At 31.1% G+C, this 19,523-nt stretch overlaps 2 protein-coding genes across 4 annotated transcripts in view; one reads left to right on the plus strand and one right to left on the minus strand.

The window, feature by feature from the left end:
- LOC129919756 (phosphate carrier protein, mitochondrial) overlaps positions 1-16,213 on the plus strand; it is a 40,590-nt gene extending 24,377 nt beyond the window's left edge. Inside the window, exons 1-4 of one of the 2 annotated variants that reach the window (XM_056000781.1) lie at positions 13,894-14,002; positions 14,264-14,650; positions 14,996-15,336; positions 15,404-16,213. In XM_056000781.1, the coding sequence (XP_055856756.1) occupies positions 14,294-14,650; positions 14,996-15,336; positions 15,404-15,752 (1,047 nt within the window). In that variant the 5' untranslated portion in view covers positions 13,894-14,002; positions 14,264-14,293 and the 3' untranslated portion in view covers positions 15,753-16,213. Of the gene's footprint in view, positions 1-13,893; positions 14,003-14,263; positions 14,651-14,995; positions 15,337-15,403 lie in introns of those variants that run through there. The other variant, XM_056000782.1, reaches the window with a different exon arrangement.
- Positions 105-4,217, minus strand: LOC129919758 (rho GDP-dissociation inhibitor 1). 2 transcript variants are annotated; one of them, XM_056000784.1, is made up of 5 exons: positions 3,996-4,217; positions 2,962-3,185; positions 2,795-2,904; positions 2,481-2,595; positions 105-477 (listed from the first exon to the last, which is right to left on the minus strand). In XM_056000784.1, exons 2-5 carry the CDS (start codon positions 3,149-3,151, stop codon positions 281-283), a joined length of 612 nt encoding a protein of 203 aa, XP_055856759.1. In that variant the 5' UTR covers positions 3,152-3,185; positions 3,996-4,217; the 3' UTR covers positions 105-280. The 2 variants fall into 2 exon arrangements, with proteins under 2 accessions (XP_055856759.1, XP_055856760.1); XM_056000785.1 differs by lacking the exon at positions 3,996-4,217 and adding an exon at positions 3,262-3,282.
- Positions 16,214-19,523: the final 3,310 nt, after the last annotated feature.

Here is a 19,523-nt window from a genome sequence, read left to right on the forward strand (position 1 = left end):
TACATAATTGCTTTGTAAATACTTTTTAGTAAATCCTATACATATACACACACGCAATGTATAATAATATAAACATGTAAACGCGTTTACTCCATTACTGTTAATTTTTATTTTTCTGCTTTTTTTTTTTTTTCTTATATCAAGGATAAAAATTTATAAGAATATTATTGTTATACAATGTTGTTTTTTGTTGTTTTATTATTTTCTTGTGGTTTTTGTTATTTTTTGTTTAGGAAGATTTATAATGACTGCAATAAGATATTGTTAGCATGTTGTGTGTTTATTCCCAGTCTTTTTTTATTTCAAATGTCCAATCCCATTTAAGATGAACATTCTTGTCATCATCGGTGAAGAGAGACGAAACGGAATATGTACCTCTGGCCATCATTCCCGATGGTGCTTCCTCGAAAGGTGTTAGGTAGGATATAATGTCCTTTTTGGGTGGGTAGGAGCCAACCATATGTGTCATTTTATCAACTAATAATAAAAGAAAGGTTTTTTTTTATCAAATAAACAATTTCAAAAATGAAAATAATAATGTAAGAAGATAAAAATTTTGTATGTTTTGTATTTATAAAAAAGATCTAATTTTATAAACATGGTGAAGCATTTTGTTGTGTGCAGTGAGTAAGAAGAAATAATTTATTAGAAAACGCTAGGTCTTACCAATAGCTTTTGAATTCCAATTCAAAACGGAGTTAGCAAATAAAAATAAACATTTAATTTTATTTTTTGTTTTTGAATAATTATGTTAATCGTCAAGTGAAACTACGTTAGCTTATACAAGTTTATTTTTCAGTTTGTTTTTGATGAATTTATTTTTTGTTTTACTTTTTTCAAAGGAGAATTTTAATTTAAGGTCATATTTAATTTAATAATTGATTGTTGGAAAATCGATTTCTATTGTTCAGGTTCAGTATGTATTTAATTTTTAATTTTGACAAATATTATTATAAAATAATTTTTGTATGAAATCTGCTTCTTCGAATTAATTAACAAATAAAGCTCGTTTTCGATATTAAACAAGCGAAAATCTTTTGAACCGAAACAGACTGAAATAACAGATTTTTTAGAAAAATGCCCTAAAAAAATTCTCGTTAACTTGAATATAAAAAGAGATGCATGAAACCGGATTTCACCAAAGCTTCCTAATGATATCGTATCCAGATTAATTTCGTAAAAATTGTCCTATAGAACAAGATAAAACTGAAGTAACGAATTATAATAGTTCACTTACATTAGATAAGAAGTATTGCAGTGTAAAAAAAACTGTAATTTAAAATTGAGACTAACTATTTTACTAAACACATTTTGGCACCATATTACAAAACTTTTTTAAGTCGTCGAGATCACATACGATCATGTCATACATTGCCGTTAAAAAGAAAAATATATCATTTCATAGAACATCTCTATTATGGGTTGAGAAAATTGTCGGTTAAAAAAATACTTTTCAGCTTAAAAATAATTTGAAGCCATAATTTTTTAATTGTCGGTGAGTGTATTTTGCTTGCCAAAGGTGCAAAGGGAATCATAAGCAAAATCCAAAAGAAATAAATAAAATGCACGACTGGGTCGCACGAACTTGCTTTTAGGGTTCAAGTTGCTAGAATTTTTAGGACTTTTTATATATATGTAAATTTAGTAAATGTAATTATTGTAGGTAGGTATATACCTAAAAACAAAAAAAGATTAAAAAAACATAAAAATCATTTTTCAAAATAATAAAACAGCATCTTAAATCATTGCCCTCCAAAACCGGTATGCAATTTCATTTGTTTTATTTAAATGTATTTTCAGAAAAAAAAAAACTTCAAAATCTTAGAGCCGTTTTTAAAAAAACTAGTTTTTAGAATAAAATTGGTATGTTGGAGCCAAAAAAATTTGAAGTTAATATAAAAGCTAAGCATTTGTCTTCAATAACTGAATACAACCTTTTAAAATTATTTTTGAACATTTCGTATTTGTGAAATTCAACTCTTCCTTTCTTCCTTACATTTTACTGTCTTATTGAATCATATTGATAATTTTCATTTCGTATTAGCTGTTTATTGATCTTAAAATAGAATTCCTGATTTCCTATTCACTATTATACAAACAACTTCAACTTTAAACCACGCACTATTTATATATTCGTATTCTCAAGTAACCTTCAGTTGTATTAGAATTGTATTTATGTAAAAACCTTAAACAAAAGCAGTTAAGGGTTGTAAATGAATAGTCCTTGTTCTAAAAATAAAACAGCTATCAAGTAAAACGCCTAGGAATTTTGTAAACAGCTATCCAAAAATGAATATTTAACAATCTCTTAGATACATAATTTTAAATAGGTACCTATATATATTCAAAAAAGGTTCTTTTTTTTGCTGATAAATGCTACCACAGTTAGTTGGTTAGTAAAAACTAACAAATACAAAAGTTTCCTATTTTACAAACTTGAACTACAAAAGCATAATACCAATTAGAATATTTAATCTTACCTGGCACTCCCAATCTATAAGTCTTTTGTACATATTTAAGGCCATGGACAATTTCTCTTTGAACTATAAAATCGATTCGCACCTTGTAGCGTATGCCTTCCTTAATAACAAAGACCTAGGCAACCCAACCAACAACACACATGTTACGGATTAACACATTACCAACCAAGAACACCATCAGATGTGGAAATGCAGCCATGAGAAAATAAATATAAACAAAATGAAAAAAAAAAGAATACAAAATAAATAATTTTTTTCTTTAACCGAACAAATTAGAAATAGTAACGTTGTTTTAAATAAAATTATGTAATTACCTGTTTCTTTAATTGGGTTAAGTCGCCAGTTAAATCCAATTCCATGTCATCTCGTCCATCCACGCAAAGGCATAGTTTTTTAACAATCACTTTTCTTAAATCATTTGGGTCTGAAAAAATTATTTTATTTTAAAAATTACAAAAATTCAATAAAAAAATCTTCATACCAACGATGATTTTTTCACTCTCCGCTTCACCAAGCAGCGCCTTTTTGTATACGATAAGACTTTTGTCGTCTTTGTCGGCAGCCACTATTTCATCTATGGTCTTTTCCGGTGGTGGCTGGTAGTTAACATCGTGTTCAATGTCATCGAAAATCTCCCCAGCAGGATGATCAGCTTGATTGTTTGATGACATTTTTTCTTCTTTATCAAGTTTTTTTTACAGTATTCTGCATAAGAAAATGAATATTTAATGTGATTAATGTCTCCAGACTACAGAGGACATAAAGCCTAACAAAAGTACACCTTGAAATGCACAAAGCCGTTCTATAGCAACCACACCCAATCAATTCAATCGTCTTCGTCCAGCCGTGGACGGCTGTCGAAAGCTTTTTTTTTGCTCACACAATTAATAATAAATTATTTTTTTTTTTTTTCATTTTTTTGCTCATTCTTTCAGCGAAAAATTTATTCTTTTTTCATAAAAAAAAACTTTAAAAAAGATAAACGTTAAACAATTTCGTTATCACAAGTATGTGTTATAGGAGGGAGCAATTGAGAGGGGAAATTGCACCTTGCCTGCTGCCCATATAGGTACTCAATCATACCGCTTAGGCAAATTTTATGTAGATTCTCAACTTTGGCAAAATGGAAAATAAAAAGACGAACAAAAAGAAAAAAAAAAAAAAATTGCCGCTGGGTACCTATTTGAAAACATGTTCCCCACAAGCAAATCATTTATCTTGCTAATAATTCTAATTAGGATGAATAGACCCGTTGATTACTACCAGAAGGGAATTCTAAGAAAGCAATTCCATCATAATAACCAAATGGCGTATTTTACCGAGTTTTTTTTTTAGTTGAGAGACACAAGGCTCTGTCGTTTTTTAAGACGAGACCGATGCGTATGAACAAGTAGTGAAACAGCCCATAAAATGTTGGAAAAATGATTCACCGGTTTTATGTGGTGATTTTTTTTTTCTCTTGAGTTTTATCTCTGAAAATTTTGGGTTTCTGATAAAAAAATTGATAAAACTTACCCAAAAAATATATTTTTATGTGCTCCGAATGGAATGGAAATATTTTTTAATTTTGTTTAAATGAAAATTTTTAGCTTGTAGAGAATATAGAGAGAAAAAACGTAACAAATAAATTTATTGTATTACTGCAAAGGAAAAAGAATCACATTCAACTTATACACAAGAATCAACGAAAAATAATAAACGCAAAATTGCACCACAGTGTAGAATTACACACACTCAAAATTATACTCGCTCGTATAATGTAGAAAGAGAAAAAACGAGCATGCGAAACGTTTTATATTGTTGAAATAATGGAATGGGAAGCGAAATAAGATGGAATATAGAGGAACTGAAACATCACAGAGGTGGTGTCTAAAAAGTGGACACGATATATAATTATAATTCAGGCAATGACGCAAACTCGTTGTAAATCGGGTAAATAGGTAAAGTTAATAAATTTGTCAAAATTTATTTGGGCAGATCGTATATATACATTTACCAGTTTACAGCGCGTTTTCTTTATATGTTCTTTTCTTACACCTTATGAGACAATTGAATTTCGAAAACAGAAACACAAAATCTTGTCGAAGCGTTCGCAAAGTAGATACTTTTTTGGAAATAAAAGTATGTAGAAATCATTAAAGCAAACATTTGAAAAGCTAATCCCCGCATTCAACGCAGGCCACCTGAACTTAAGATCTGCATTTTCAGAGGCTCTGATTGGTCAGATGTCATAAAAAGTTAGGTGGCATTTAGTTACGTTTTTTGACATTTAGTTACGATTTTCAGGTGGAAATTTTTATCTGAAAATTCAGATGGGTGTGTTTGTGTTGGTGAAGTTGGTAAACTTACCAAATGTGCTACACACCAAAATTGAATTTTGTGATTTCAATACAAGTTATAAATGGATTTGTTTATATGAGTGTTTTTCTTGTGGTGAAAAATAAAATGAAAGCGGCTGTTTTGTTTTTTGTAAAAAAAAAAGTTTTGTGTGTACCTACAAATTTTTTTTCTTACAGATTTGAGGCTTTGATCCAGGGCTATTAAAATACAATACTAACTTTGCTCCAGCTCTTTAAATACAGGCAGTATAGTTAAAAATTTTAGGTGGAGCAAAGTAACCCCGTCCCTTGGACTACTTTGCCCTGCTTTTCAACTTAAAAAAGAAAATATTTTTACTGTTATTTGAATGTTTTTTTAGAATTAATGCATTATTTCATGTGTTATCAATGAATTAAAAAAAAAAAAAAACAAATAGTAAAAAAAAAGTAGATTCTTCAACTGAAATTCAGATGATTTTTTTGCGTTTAACGTCAAAAAAATCTGAACTTAAGTTCCGATGTTACGTTGAACCCGGCCAATATAATAATATTTAACTCTTTGGAGAATGCACTTAAAGATAGAGGGCAGCAAAGTCGAAAAATGAAAAAAGTGGTATTTCGCAACTTTGCTGCCTTGTATTTTTCCAAGCAGTGACTTCAAAGTATATGAGCCTATCAAGATTTCCAGCTGGTTATTTTTTTAAAGACCTTTTAGCATGTTTCAAATTAGAACATCCAGATGAGATAATTTCGCTATTTATATCTAGTTTGTAGAAGTCAAATTTTAGCTCCTATACAAAATTCTCTCCACAATCTAGCCGATCTGAAATTTATTCAATAATTTCAGCCGAATTTTGTTCAGATTCAGCTTAAAAATTACATTTTCTTTTCCAACTGTATATTTTTATCTGTGCAAATTGGACACACGAAATAAAAATACAGAAACACAGAAAAAAAACTAAAACATGGTAGAATTATTCATTATATATTATTACGGTTGTCGAACACCCTTTACCGGGACTTACACCGAACAGATTTTAATAAATTATATCTTAAAAAAAGGCGAATTTCTGCCGCCAGAATCTGGCAAAATATAAATATTTAAATGTTTATAATTTTTAAGAAATCTTAATTTGTTTAAAAAATAATATTCCAGCCAAAATGAATTTTAAAATGACTTTTTACCACTTTCCAATGAATTTGGAAATGTTTGACATGGCGTGTTCCTGTTCACATTAGGGGTGTTCGTATATCATTAGTTCGTATCATCAGGGGCGTTCATTAGGCGAGTAAATTCTCCGATTTGCTTAAAAATTCTGATGGTTAACATTTTAAGCATTATTATACAAACAAATTGCAGATAAGTTTGGACAAAAATATGAAACCTGTCAAATTTTAGAAGTGGGGATGAAATCCTCTCAGAGAAAGAAAAAATTGTGCAAAAGTACGCAAACTCTTTTAGGACAAAATTATCATTTATTAAAAGAAAAAAAGAAGGCACTAGCTTTTGAAAGATTTCAGACTTTAGTCCGAAGAAATTTTTGGGCAGAAATTTGCAAGAGGGGCTCTCTTTTTTGTAAAAAAAAAACTACACAGTTTCAGTCTAATCAAACAGGAATTGGGTTAAAAAAGTTGAAAAAAGGAGAATTATTTCTGTTTTAGGCAGTACCTAAACAGCCCTGTTACATGTAACATTAGTTATACATTTTTCTTTCATTTTTGGCACACAAATTGAAAATGCCAACTTTTGAGGTTCTGGGTAGTCAAATCCGTAAAAAAAATATCACTCAAAAGTTTTATTTTGTATTTAAGTGCCTTATATCATGTTTTCACTAAAATCCAAATAAGATATTTTCGTAAACTATTTCATTTTGAATGTCAAATGGTTAATGGTAAATTGCTAATCCTCATCGAGGTAAAATGGATCGAAAGATTAATTTGAAATTAAAGGCCCCAACCCATAGAATCCGTTCCACCCGTTGTGTCAATTAATCCGTTGAAATTGAAGGATGGGACAGAAAGGGGTGACCCAAAGAAAACGTTGCATGACGGATTGCTTTTTGACAGCTCACTTTAAATTCCAAGGTGTGTTCGATATTTTCTCGATGAATGTGCACTAAGGAAGTTCTGATGCAAGAAATTGTTAACTATTACACTGGTTTACAAAATTAAACTTTTTTTTTGTTGCCGGAACAAAAATATACTTTTCTGAAGGTTTTCGGTGTGCTGAACTTGAATCCGAAGTCAAAAAAATTCTAGCAGCTCCCGTTTTTGAGATATTACCGTTAGAAAGTGCAGCACTTCGGACCTTATTCTTTTATATAAGGAAAATTGTTTGAGCATATTTAGTAACGGTTTTTATAAGAACTATTTACCACCTTTTTAAATCTGTTTAAATCTCTCCGATATCTTTTTTACTTCCTGAGATATCCTCAGTTGTTTGATATTTTTAAAAATTTTATAATGTCATTATCTTCTTTATGATATATGAAGCCAAACCCACTGACTTCAGTTTAAGATATCTCGGGCAATACATAAGATATTGAAAAGATTTAAACAGGTATCGAAAGATGGGAAATAGTTCTTATAGAAACCGTTACTAAATATGCTCAAACAATTTTCCTTATACAATAGAATAAGGTCCGAAAAACTCAAAAAAACGTTTTTTTGCATTTTCTAACGGTAATATCTCAAAAACGGGAGCTGCTAGAATTTTTTTGACTTCGGATTCGAGTTCAGCACACCAAAAACCTTCAGAAAAGTATATTTTTGTTCCGGCAACAGAACCCTTGTTAACCAGTGTTATCGTTGTTCTTTTTTTTTAATAAAATACGCTACTAGACTTTATGTATGTACTTGCTCTTCAGTTAAAAACAATTTTTAATAACAGATTATCATTTGTAGATATGACTTTGGCATAGTAAAATTGAACTCTACAACAGAATTTTAGTATTTAATTGATATAATTTATTAGATATATCATTAAATGTTACTTTTATTACATTTTCTTCACAAATAAACAACTAAAGTTCACAATTCATAAAATCAGAAAAGAAAAGAACACAGTTCTTAGTTCTGAAATTCCCCGGTGTGCACTCCGAAACAGAAAATCGAACTGATCTATTGTTGACAACCAATGTCAAAGGATACGACAGATGAAAAAGTAGAAAGTTGGGCTATTTCTTCCGTCGAATTCGTCAAATACAAATAATTGATTTATTTTATTCATTTATCACATAATACGATATTTTGATAGGAATAATTATATTCCACATAGTGTAGTTCCGATAACCAATGAAAGATACAAAATATTTTGCTTATTTTTTACTTTGGTGTACTTAGCGTAGTTCCTTCAACATCAAGTGCGGTCCTACCTTTATTTTAATTATTCTTTCAGATCATTGAACACTTCTACATAAGATGTTTCCAAAATGATTGGAAAGTGGAAGTGTTCATCGCTTTTGACAGGATCTTTGGAATAAGTTCAGTGGGGAACTTCCAACGATTGTCAGTATAAGAAAATAGTCAAAAGAAAACAGAAAAAAAAGAAAAAAAAAATGTACAGCTATAGCTGGGATGGTGAAGACATAAACAAACAAAAGGAGGCGCGAATTGTGATAGAGTTTTGTGAATTTAGTTCGTGTTTTCCAAAATAAATATGTAAAATTAATTAATTTTTTTTAATTAATCGGAAATAAAAACTTTAAATTTGAAAACAATCGCGAAATATAAAAGTTTTTGTGGTTAAATGATTTCGAACACACAGTGTTTGTTGTAAGTGTGTGTGACAATATGTTTTTTGTTTACATTTTCCCTGCCGAGATATGTCAAATTAGAAAAGGAAAAGACAAAGATAGTTTTTGGAATTTCCCTTTATGAAAAAAAAAACACCGCCAGAAACAAAACAATAACAAACGTTTAATGGCGTTTTTAATTGGCAATCCGGAATTGTTCTTCGATTCAGAATCCCAATTGAACAGTTTTTTTTTATTCCGAAGAATCTGAAGTTTAACATGTGCCACATATATGTGTAATCGCACCAAACTTCATTTGTTTTTGTGCTGCAAACATTTTGTACTGCTAACATTTAAATCTATGAATGTGTGAGTGATTCTGCTTCTGATTCTGTTTTTAAAACCAGAAGAGAAATTCTGTTTTTTTCAGAATCAGAACTGTCAGTTTTGATTTTTGGTTTTTTGTGAAATTTTTTGAATCCAAAATGGATGCCATGCTATGGTTTTTGTTTTTTTTTTTGTGAAAAAATTTGTTTGCATCCATCATGGATGTAATGGCCTTCCACTGCGGAGTTAATATTAAAAAAACAAAAGCAACTTTTCTGACAGACAGCTGCCAAAGTTTATGTACAGTCGTGCCAAATATTTGCATGGATTTCAAAAATCAACATAGATAAACAAAAAAACACACCTATGGTTTTTTTTCAAGATTTTTTGTAAGTAGGTACATATATGTATGAACATATTCCGTAGGAACATTTCATCTTCCATTTGCCAGGAAAAGTCTGGGAAGTGTACCTTTGTATGTACATATATAGTATATACATAATGTACATAAGAAAAAGGCCGTAATATTTGAAGGCTCCAGGGGAAAAACAGCACAAGTCCGTTCCAACTCATTTCGAGAAAAATGCATTTTTAAATTTTGTTCTCCATACAACTTAGTACTTAAAGCACACAATTTATTTATTTTTTCAGCAAGGCTTAAATTTGTTTTATAAAAGTAAGGATGCCATCAGATAGTGGTCAGTAAATACTACAAAGACCTCATCATTCGTTTATTTTTGACAAAAAGTGGACATGTGCCGTTTTTCCCCTGGACCCTTCATTTGCTCTTTGCGTGCTATAGGGGCGTAAGTGTTGCACCCCTATTACGATTGTCAACTATCAATTCTTTGCCCCTGGGTAAAAAGGACTTACATAAATGATAGTTTACCAGAAAATCCGATTGAAGTTGAAAATCGATGAATTTTTGAGCATTGATCCTCTTATTTTTATAAGAAAGAGTTACTCTAAATTTATGTTTTTGATTCTCTTTTCATCAAAACCCGAAAGTGCAATTTTGTGACTTAACCTCTTTGTAGCCGGAAGCAAAGAATTTATAGTTGTTAAAAAAAAATTCGATCTCTTATTTGCTTTGAAAAAAATTTGAAAACGAAGAATGATGCTAACCGTGAAATGTAACTGAAAAGATCCATTAAAAAAATGACCAGTTTTCCCCCATTTCGATTTTAAAACATCAAATTTCAGTATTTATCAACTATCAATTGATAGTTGACAATCGTAATAGGGGTGTTAGGTCCGTTAAGGTACTTCCTAGGCTAAAATATGATAAGTGGCTATTAAAAATGAAAAACAATTAAATCACGTAGGTAGATACGAATTTTAAAATTTCCACTTTTGAATAGCGATATAAAATTTAATGGAGTGTGAATTAAATGGGTCTAAGATAATTTTTGGAAAAGCCCAATACAACAGCAAAGAAAAATCGTCAAAGGAAAAATTGTCGGATGTAAGAATCAGACAGAAACCTTACGTTCAACAATATTTTTATTGACGATTTAAGGTGGTGAATGCGTGATTCAACATCGGTTCAAGTTCTTCAAATTGACCAAATTTGAGATATTAGTTGCGGCAACCTGTTTGAAATAGAGTTAATTATAAAATGTATGTACAACTTAGGGAACCTAGAAGCCGTGTTTTATTGGTAACTCAGTACTTAGCTCAGTAAAATTTAAGACGGTAAACAACAACAAATGATTGCTAATGATAAAAAAAAGTTTTTTATTTGTTGGTTTACAGAGAAAATTTTTTTCTTAACATATACATTTTTTACCCTTCAACAATAAAGGATTATAAAAAATAACTAAAAGTAATCGTTTTTTGTTATTTAGAGCATAAAATGTTTACTCAGTAAAATACTGAGTACCAATAAAACACGGCTAGAATTGCTAAATTTAATGTGCCATATTCATAGCTGTTTAACTTAAACTGGGGCTAATCCAATGTATTTTAAATGGGATAAACACGAGTTTTTTAGTAATTCTCGACTTTTTAAAAAACACACTCTGCATTTACATTTGTACCTACCTACCTATACTTTCTTTTTATTTAAGCATGCGAGAAGTCTCGCACGGGTAAGCTAGTTCATTATAATCTCCTAACATTTTTTTGACAATTCCCAACAATTTTTCAGTTTTTTTTTTTAGTCTCCAACTCTTTATCAAACACAAATAATTTTTGGGCGTTGGACACATGTACTGAGGAAAAATTACACTGCACAACAAGGTTTTGGATGAATAAACTATACAATACTTTTCCAAGGGGGTTTTGGTGTGCTGAACTCGAATCCGGTTTCAGAAATATTCTATCAGCTCTAGTTTTTGAAATATTGCCATTAAAAAAGGCAAAAACACGTTTTTTTGCTGATAGCTCTGGTCAACAAAATTTGACTATTTTTATTATGAATAAACCAAACTATACTTTTGCAATAGTTTTCGGAATAGTGCTTAACTGGAATATGAAGCCAGAAATATTCTATCAATCTTAGTTCTTGAAATATTTCCGTTAGAATTTGCGAAAAAAACGTGTTTTGTCTGTTTTTGAGGTTATGCTATGATGTGGGATACCTACGGTGACCATCCGTCCCGGTTTACCCGGGACTGTCCCGTATTTCTACAGCTTGTCCCGGGTTTTTTTTTAAGAAACCCGGGACGTATAAGTGTCCCGTATTTTGTTATTTGTCCCGTGATTGTCCCGTATTTGCACATTCTCTGATTTTTGTATTCAATATTTTAAATACTTTGACGGAAGACAAGAAAACAGTGGTTGGAAATTAAAATTATTCTAATTCTTCGGATAAAGCATAAGGCCTAGTACGCTGCTGAATGAAAACGAAAATTTTTCTAATTCTTCAAAGTCAAAAAACTTTTGCTGCAAGAAAAATTGCCTGGACAAATAAATGGGAGTGACAAACGATTGAAAAATCTCCATATATTCTAGCACAGGTGACACGTAAGAATTTCGTTACCTAACCTGCGTATTGTGCAACGAAAAGCAACATTTTGTGCTGGTTTTGTATGAAAATTTTCGTTTCGCCTCTAGACTTGCCTTTAGTTTTTTTTTTAATGTTCGTCAATTATTTAGTTCCAGCTTCTGTTTGTCAGGTTTCTACTCCAGGTAAAATGTTTTTGAATAAAGAACAACATATGGAAGAGTAAAGAACCCAGATAAAATTCAAAACTTTTAAGAACATGTTAAAAGTTGTGTTAAGGATCATATAATTTCAAAATCATTTAAAATAGAATTAAAATGTTAGCTCTCCCGATTTCGATTAAAAAATATTTTTTTAGAAGTTATTAACAGACTTTATTATAAAACCATTTTCTTGATTTCTGATTTCGTAAACGACTTAAATGATTTAAAAAAAAAAACGGTCCCATAAAGTCGTTTAGGAAATCTTGATACAAAAATAAGGAAAAATTAGGAAAACTCATTTAAAAAAAATTTAATTGTTTTTTTTTTTGAAAAATAAATATTTTAAAAACGATCCAACGAATTTTTTATCTGTCCCGTGTTTCGCTTCCAGAAATATGGTCACCGTAGGGATACCTTATTTCAACATAATTTTTAACGTGTTCTATAAGAACTGTTTTTCTTCTTTGAAAATCTGTTTAAATCTTTCCGATATCTATTTTATTATCCGAGATATCTTAAGTTTAAGTACGTGTGTTTTGGCTTATTTTATCAATAACGTTATTTCAAACTGCACTTCAAATTAAAATATCTCGGAATATAAAAAAGATATCCCAAAGATTTAAACAGATTTTTAAAGAAGAAAAGCAATTCTTATACAAACCTTCAAAAAGAGTGTTGAAAAAAATTCCCTCACATTGCAGCATAACTTCAGAAACAATTGTGTTTGCATTTTCTAGCGGTAATATTTAAAAAACGGGAGCTAATAGAATATTTCTGAATTCGGATTCGAGCTCAGCACATCAAAAACCTTTGGAAAAGTATTGTTTGGTTTATTCATCATACAAAAACTTTAATTTTGTTGTGAAGTGTTATATTTGATTTGTTTTTTGTTTATGCCTTTCTGATATTTTAGTTAAATGTCCAAACCTTAAATTAATCTTGAAAGAAGGTGCTGAGCATTATTTCTTGAGCTAAATTAAGTGGAGACTTTTTGCAAATGTAGTAGATGACAGTTGTAATTTAGCGCGTGAAATGCGTACCTGGCAAAAAATCCTAAAATTTATCTTTGGAGGAAATCTATATGAGAGATAAACTTCAGCGCGATCTGCGTACTAGGCTTTAGAATGGAGAATGAAAAAAATCGAGCTAAAATTATTAAATTAACTTTGTTTGCTTCCTTAAGGCTTAACTACATTCACCTATTTTTGAAAAAAGTACAAAAGTGAAAATATTTTTTTTCTCGCTAGCGCAAGTATTTGTTAAGAAAGAGTTTACAAATTGATTTTTATACTAAAAAAATAAGCTTTCTGCATCATTTCTTTTAATTTTCTAGCCCGAAAAGCCATACAAAAATGCGTTTGAAAATTTTCACTTTTGTACTTTTTCACTTTTTGAGCCAATGTAGTTAAGGCTTTATTCGTAATCGTTCTTCCAATTTTTTCTTAACCTATATCCATTTTTAAAAGTAAACTTTTAACAAAGTCTAATAACAAACAATTGAACAAAAAATTCAGTGGGTACAATGGGCAGTTATTTCGAAAAATAGTTTGAAATGAATATTTTATTTATTTTATTTTGTTGGTAAGTGAAATTATTAATTTTACAGTTTAAAGTCTCCAAAAATCTCTACAATCTTACATCTTACCACAATTTTTGTATATGGGATAAATTTACTTATTTCTAACTTTTTGTTTGTAAACAAACTTACATTTTTTAAATAAATTGTTTAGAAAATACCTTTTTGTTCATAAAATTCTATGAACGAATTATTTGTCTGCTTTTCTACAACATTTATGTTTAAATTCTCACAACGTACCAAAACTTCCATAATTCCATGTGATTTCTCCATTTTTGTTGTTTTTATTCCATTCGACCTCACTGGAGGAACGACGACAAAAATATCACCAAAAATTCCCGTAAGGTAGCAGCAGTGGTTGCGAATAATTTCTTTTCAAGTTCTCGTATCGTGTCCGTGGCTGGTGTGCTGTTAATTGTAAGTGCAAAAATTCTTCAAACATAAACTAATTTTAATTAAATTTTCTTAATTTCCTACTAAATTGATTTCCAAATGATATAATGTCTCAAAGAAATCATAAAATTTGCTTATCATTTAGTATTTTTTCCTCATTTTGTCACTCAAAAATTATGTAACCTATTGATTTTAACCTTGGATCTCTGCAATGAAATGAAAAAAAAAAAAAAAAATCACGGAAATAATTTTACATATATGAAATTATCTATCTTCCAATCTTAGCCGATCCTAATTACACAAATATCACCCAAGATGTTTTCATCAATTTTTGAAGCTGCAAAAAATTCTCCCTTCAAAACTCCCTTCACCAAGGCTCAATGTGAGGCTGCACCCGGTCGGGAAATTCAAGCAGCATCTGCTGTAGTGAGTCAGGATTCATGTGAATTCGGCTCAACCAAGTACTTTGTACTTTGCGGTCTTGGTGGTATCCTTTCTTGCGGTACCACTCACACATTTGTTGTGCCATTGGATTTGGTCAAGTGCCGTCTGCAGGTCGACTCGGCTAAATACAAGAATTTGTTCAATGGGTTCAAGGTTTCCTATGCCGAAGAGGGAAGCCGTGGTTTAGTCAAAGGATGGGCTCCAACTTTCTTTGGATACTCTGCTCAGGTAAGATAGTAATAAAGAGATTACGAAAGTAAAAGGCCAACAACAAAATGTCTGGAATTGTTATGCAACTTTGATATGGATTGATTTTTCCAAAAACAAAAGTTAACAATCGCATAACGAAATAATCTAATTTGAGAATTTAAAGCCAGCTGCTTAAAAGAAGCCCTTGGATCTGCATTGTTGCATAATCCAGACGTTCTTAATTTGTATTTAAAATGTTGCGAAACATTAAAAATATACCAATGGCCTTGATCTCAAGGTCTGAAAGTTCATTATGATTCCAGTCAAGAATAGAATATAATTCACCAGAGTACATCAAATAACTTAAAACATATTATTTATCAGGGTCTCTGCAAGTTCGGTCTCTATGAGGTCTTCAAAGTACAATACGCCAACATGCTAGGAGAAGAGAACTCCTACTTGTACCGTACTTCCCTTTATTTGGCTGCATCTGCCTCAGCTGAATTCTTTGCTGATATTGCTTTGGCTCCATTCGAAGCTGCCAAGGTTAAGATCCAAACCATGCCAGGATTTGCTAACACATTCCGTCAAGCTGTTCCCAAGATGGTGAAGGAAGAAGGTGTTGGTGCATTCTACAAGGGTCTGGTACCATTGTGGTGCAGACAAATTCCATACACCATGATGAAGTTTGCTTGTTTCGAAAGGACCGTTGAATTGCTTTACAGGTAAGAGAGAGTACTTAAATCGCAACACAATGAAACAAAAAAATAATACTCATATTTTTGAATTCAGTCACGTTGTTCCAAAACCACGTCAAGATTGCACCAAGGGTGAACAATTGATTGTCACATTCGCTGCTGGTTATATTGCTGGTGTGTTCTGTGCCATCGTCTCTCATCCAGCTGATGTTGTTGTATCTAAACTCAACCAAGCCAAGGGTTCATCTGCCTTCGATGTGGCCAAGAGTCTTGGATTCATGGGAATGTGGAACGGTTTGGTGCCTCGTATTATTATGATCGGTACATTGACTGCCCTGCAATGGTTCATCTATGATGGTGTTAAGGTAGCTTTGGCCCTCCCACGTCCACCACCACCAGAGATGCCAGAATCCCTCAAGGCTAAATTGGCTAAGAGCGAGTAAATTTTAAGTAAAAATCAGTAAATAGTTAAATTATAATTCAGAGAAAAAAAAAAAAACGAGATACGAGCAAAACAGAAAAAAACTAAAACCAAATACACCTAAGAAAAACTCATCTAGGTATTTAAAGCTAAGGGAAACCAACTACAAAAATGTTAACCCCCGCAAATAAAGGGTCATCAACGTCTTAAAGAAAAAACATGAAAACTGCTTGTGTTCTTAAAGACTTAATTAATTAAAAAAAAAAAAACATATGCATTTAAACGAAAAAAAAAACTAAGAAACAGTTCATTCCACAGAATTAATAAAAAAAAACCGAAATAGGAAACGATCATTCATGATATTAAAAAAAAAGTTATTGTTATTTATTAAATTTTATTTTTCTCTTTGTTAATGAAAACTTGCTAAAAAAAAAGTAAACGTGTATGGATCCAGTCAAGAAAGCAATAAAATAATCTTATGTTTCCCCTATGTGAAAATACCCGAGAAAAAATTTTGTTTTTATTTACATGGAATAATTTGATTTTGAGGTTAACCCAATCGACCACGTCACAAGAACGTGATATCATTTATAAGAAAAAGCTGTTTTTGGCGTCACAAGACTTGATAAAGAGGGAAATATTGAATGATAACTTACTCAAAATGGCTACACCCTACATGCCGCCATTAACATAATTGAAATCAAAATATCTTTTTGGTATTTGGTCAGTATCAGCTGCTTAAGAAAGTGTGGGGCAGAGTTTTATCAGTTAACGAAATTTTGTATCGGATTTTTATCTTAGATTTATAATGAAGAAACCTTAATTAAATATATGCTTGCTTAGTATACCATAGGTAAGTATAGGAGAAGTGCAATTAAGTTGCATTTTAATTATTCATCTGGGTTTTGCATTGATGAATCAGATCTAGTTTGTTGACTGTTAATGCTGCTTATAAACATGTATGATTTACTCTAAAAACGAGGGAAAAAGAACATGATTTTTATTTCTCTTACGATCAAATTTATTTAAATACATATAATACAAATGGTTTTTGTTTGTATTGGATATGTGTAGAACTTTACTCCCAGTCAGATTATGCGATTCTGGTATATTTTTTGCTGAGGTTTATTGTGATCCGATAATACTATCATATTCTCCAATTGGGAATTGAATGTACGAATGAACAAAGTTAAAACTTTGACTAACGCCGAATGTCTAATGTTCATTTTTTATTACTTAGGTTTTTTTTTCAACGATTAAACCAATTGTTAGTGTTCTTACAGGACACTATCTAATAGTGAGTTCCTAACTTGCTAGTCTTTCATGGATCCATAAGGGTCTGAATGTGTCGGTTACCTTGCCTGACAACCACTTAAACCTTACCTAACCTAACCAACTACATAACGGGTACCTTTTTCCTAATTTTTTCAATTAAATTTTTTGATGAAACATGATATTGCGGTTATAAAACCAAGAAAAGAGTGAGACTCACATTATAATTCTGGCTTTAGGGATATATCGATTAACTTTAAAATTTTGTCCTGTCCATAACGATTTTTAGCTTAAAGGGTGGTATGCAGAAAGCTTTGTCTCCGTCTCATGAGATTGAGCTCTGAGAATGAGCTCCAAATAGTGAGATAGAGCATTTGCAATGAGACAAAGCTCAATTTGGTATGCAAGAGGTTTGTCTCATCTCACTATCTCAGTCTCAAAAAATATTTCATTGTAAAAATGTCTTCTTCAAGTGAAAGCAGTTTTTGTGATAACACTACAAAAATAAACGATGATACCAATATTTGTTTTTTGTGAATATTATTAAAAATAATAAATAATAATAAAAAAAGTCAAACTCCTGCCCTAAAAAAAAAGAAAAAAACACTTAGGGCCGGTTTGTTCACACTCGATTATCTTTTAATCAAGGAATTTTGTATGGAATAATCCTTGATTAAAAAATAATCGACTGTGAACAAACTAGGGCTTAGGCTTGGCCACACCGGTAGGGTATGCGGTAGCGGTACGGGTAATTGTATGAAAAAAATTCCAAACTGGAACATCAATATTCTGGTGTGGATTTCTTTTCATACAAGTACCCGTTCCGCTACCCGAGCAGCTACCGCATACCTTCCGGTGTGTTCAAACCTTAAATAGCATTCAAATCGAAGTTTGAAAAAATGTTTGGAAAAAATATTGAAATTAATCAAATTTCAAAAAGAATTACTAATATTAAAATAAGAATAAGAAAAAAGATTTATGGGATTTATCTAATTGTGGGTATGAAAATCCGAATCCAGTGCTATAGGCTCCAAGGCAGACCAGAATTGTTTTACAGGAGCAGAAAGTGTAGCCGTAAGCAAAGACGAATCCTCTAATTCCGTTTCAAACGCAACGAAAATTTTGAAGGATTCGTCACTTATTAAGCAAATTATTTGTTCGGCATAAACAGCAACGAATCGGAAAAAACGTCATTCTGGTTTTATTAGTTAAACGAACACCCGAAAAGTAACGATGTTTTGAGAAAAATAATTTGTTAAGGCCTCAATTTGAGTGTGGGTAAACCTATAAAGAATTTTATAATTTCGTGGTGACTCAACAGGAGCAAAAATATTTAAATACTAAGCCATTTATATTTCTGAGACAACTAATTTCCAGTCGCAACATTTTACGAGCTTTAGCGCATTTGAATGAGACACAGCTTTTTTTCTGCATACGGAAAAATTTCAAATGAGATAGATCTCTAAAATGAGTTGGATCTCATTTTATTGAGATTTTTGTCTCAAAACAATTTTGCATACGAATGCTAGCAAAAGCTCAAAATAATGAGATTTCCAAAGTCCACCCAAAGTCTTGTAATCGGATCTATTTAAATTTTAGCTCCCATACAAAAATTCTCTCATAAATTATTTAGCCGAGCTAAAATTAAATCAGAAGAATTTCAACCGAGTTGTGTGCAGCTCCAGCTAAAAAATAACATTTTCGTTTCCAACTGAACATTTTTTATCAGCCAAAATTTATATTTTTTATCAGTCACAAAAACTTAATTTTGTTCGAACAGCTTCTAAGATGTCTATACAAGCAACATAGTGTACATTTCTTTTAAGAGCAGATGAAAATTGACATGGCTTTACGATACCTTACATCGAAGTAAGACTAAATAGCTACCGATTCAAAAATCTTTTCAGCGCTACATTCATTAATATATTTTTTTAAGAAACCATGTTAAAAATTTCAAACTTGTAAGTTCTGATCAGAGATCACAATTTGGAATGTTTTTATGATATTTACTGAGGCATGGGAAGTTTGCAGAATTGAGTTCTTTGATTCCAAGTTAAGTAGCAGGAAGATGAAATTGTTGAACATTTTCTATCGCGCGATCTCCTCTCTCTAGCAACTAGGGTGTCCTTATGCAAGACTCTCCCAGCCCTGATATATGGTGCAGAGACATACCCTTTAACGAAAACATCTTGGATTGTTTTGAAAGAAAAGTTTTCGGGCGATTGTTGGTCCCCTGTTTATTGTGCATTGATGGTAATTGGAGAAGAAGATACAACAAGAAAAGTCGTTTAACGTCATCGTTACTGCTTACCTTCAAGTTTGTTTCGTTTATCAAATGATGCTAATAAAAGTCAAATCATATTATTATCATATATATCTGTTTTTTTCTTTATTTTTTATTTTATTCTACAATAGAAAAATTAAACATCTTAAGCAGTGTATTATACAATAAATGTTTTTTTTCTCTCTTTTCTTTTAAATTGTCATTGATTTTCTCTTCACATTAGTTAATAGAAGAGAT

This window comes from Episyrphus balteatus, chromosome 4, assembly GCF_945859705.1.
Source record: "Episyrphus balteatus chromosome 4, idEpiBalt1.1, whole genome shotgun sequence".
NCBI classification, from domain to species: Eukaryota; Metazoa; Arthropoda; class Insecta; order Diptera; family Syrphidae; genus Episyrphus; species Episyrphus balteatus.

Excerpts from the sequence above, each read along its gene's own strand:
- LOC129919758 (XM_056000784.1), bottom strand. The coding sequence starts at position 3,151 with ATGTCATCAAACAATCAAGCTGATCATCCTGCTGGGGAGATTTTCGAT. Across the intron at positions 2,905-2,961 it reads GAGTGAAAAAATCATCGTTG|ACCCAAATGATTTAAGAAAA; the intron begins GTATGAAGATTT and ends TAATTTTTTCAG. Across the intron at positions 478-2,480 it reads TTATAGATTGGGAGTGCCAG|TTGATAAAATGACACATATG; the intron begins GTAAGATTAAAT and ends TTTTATTATTAG.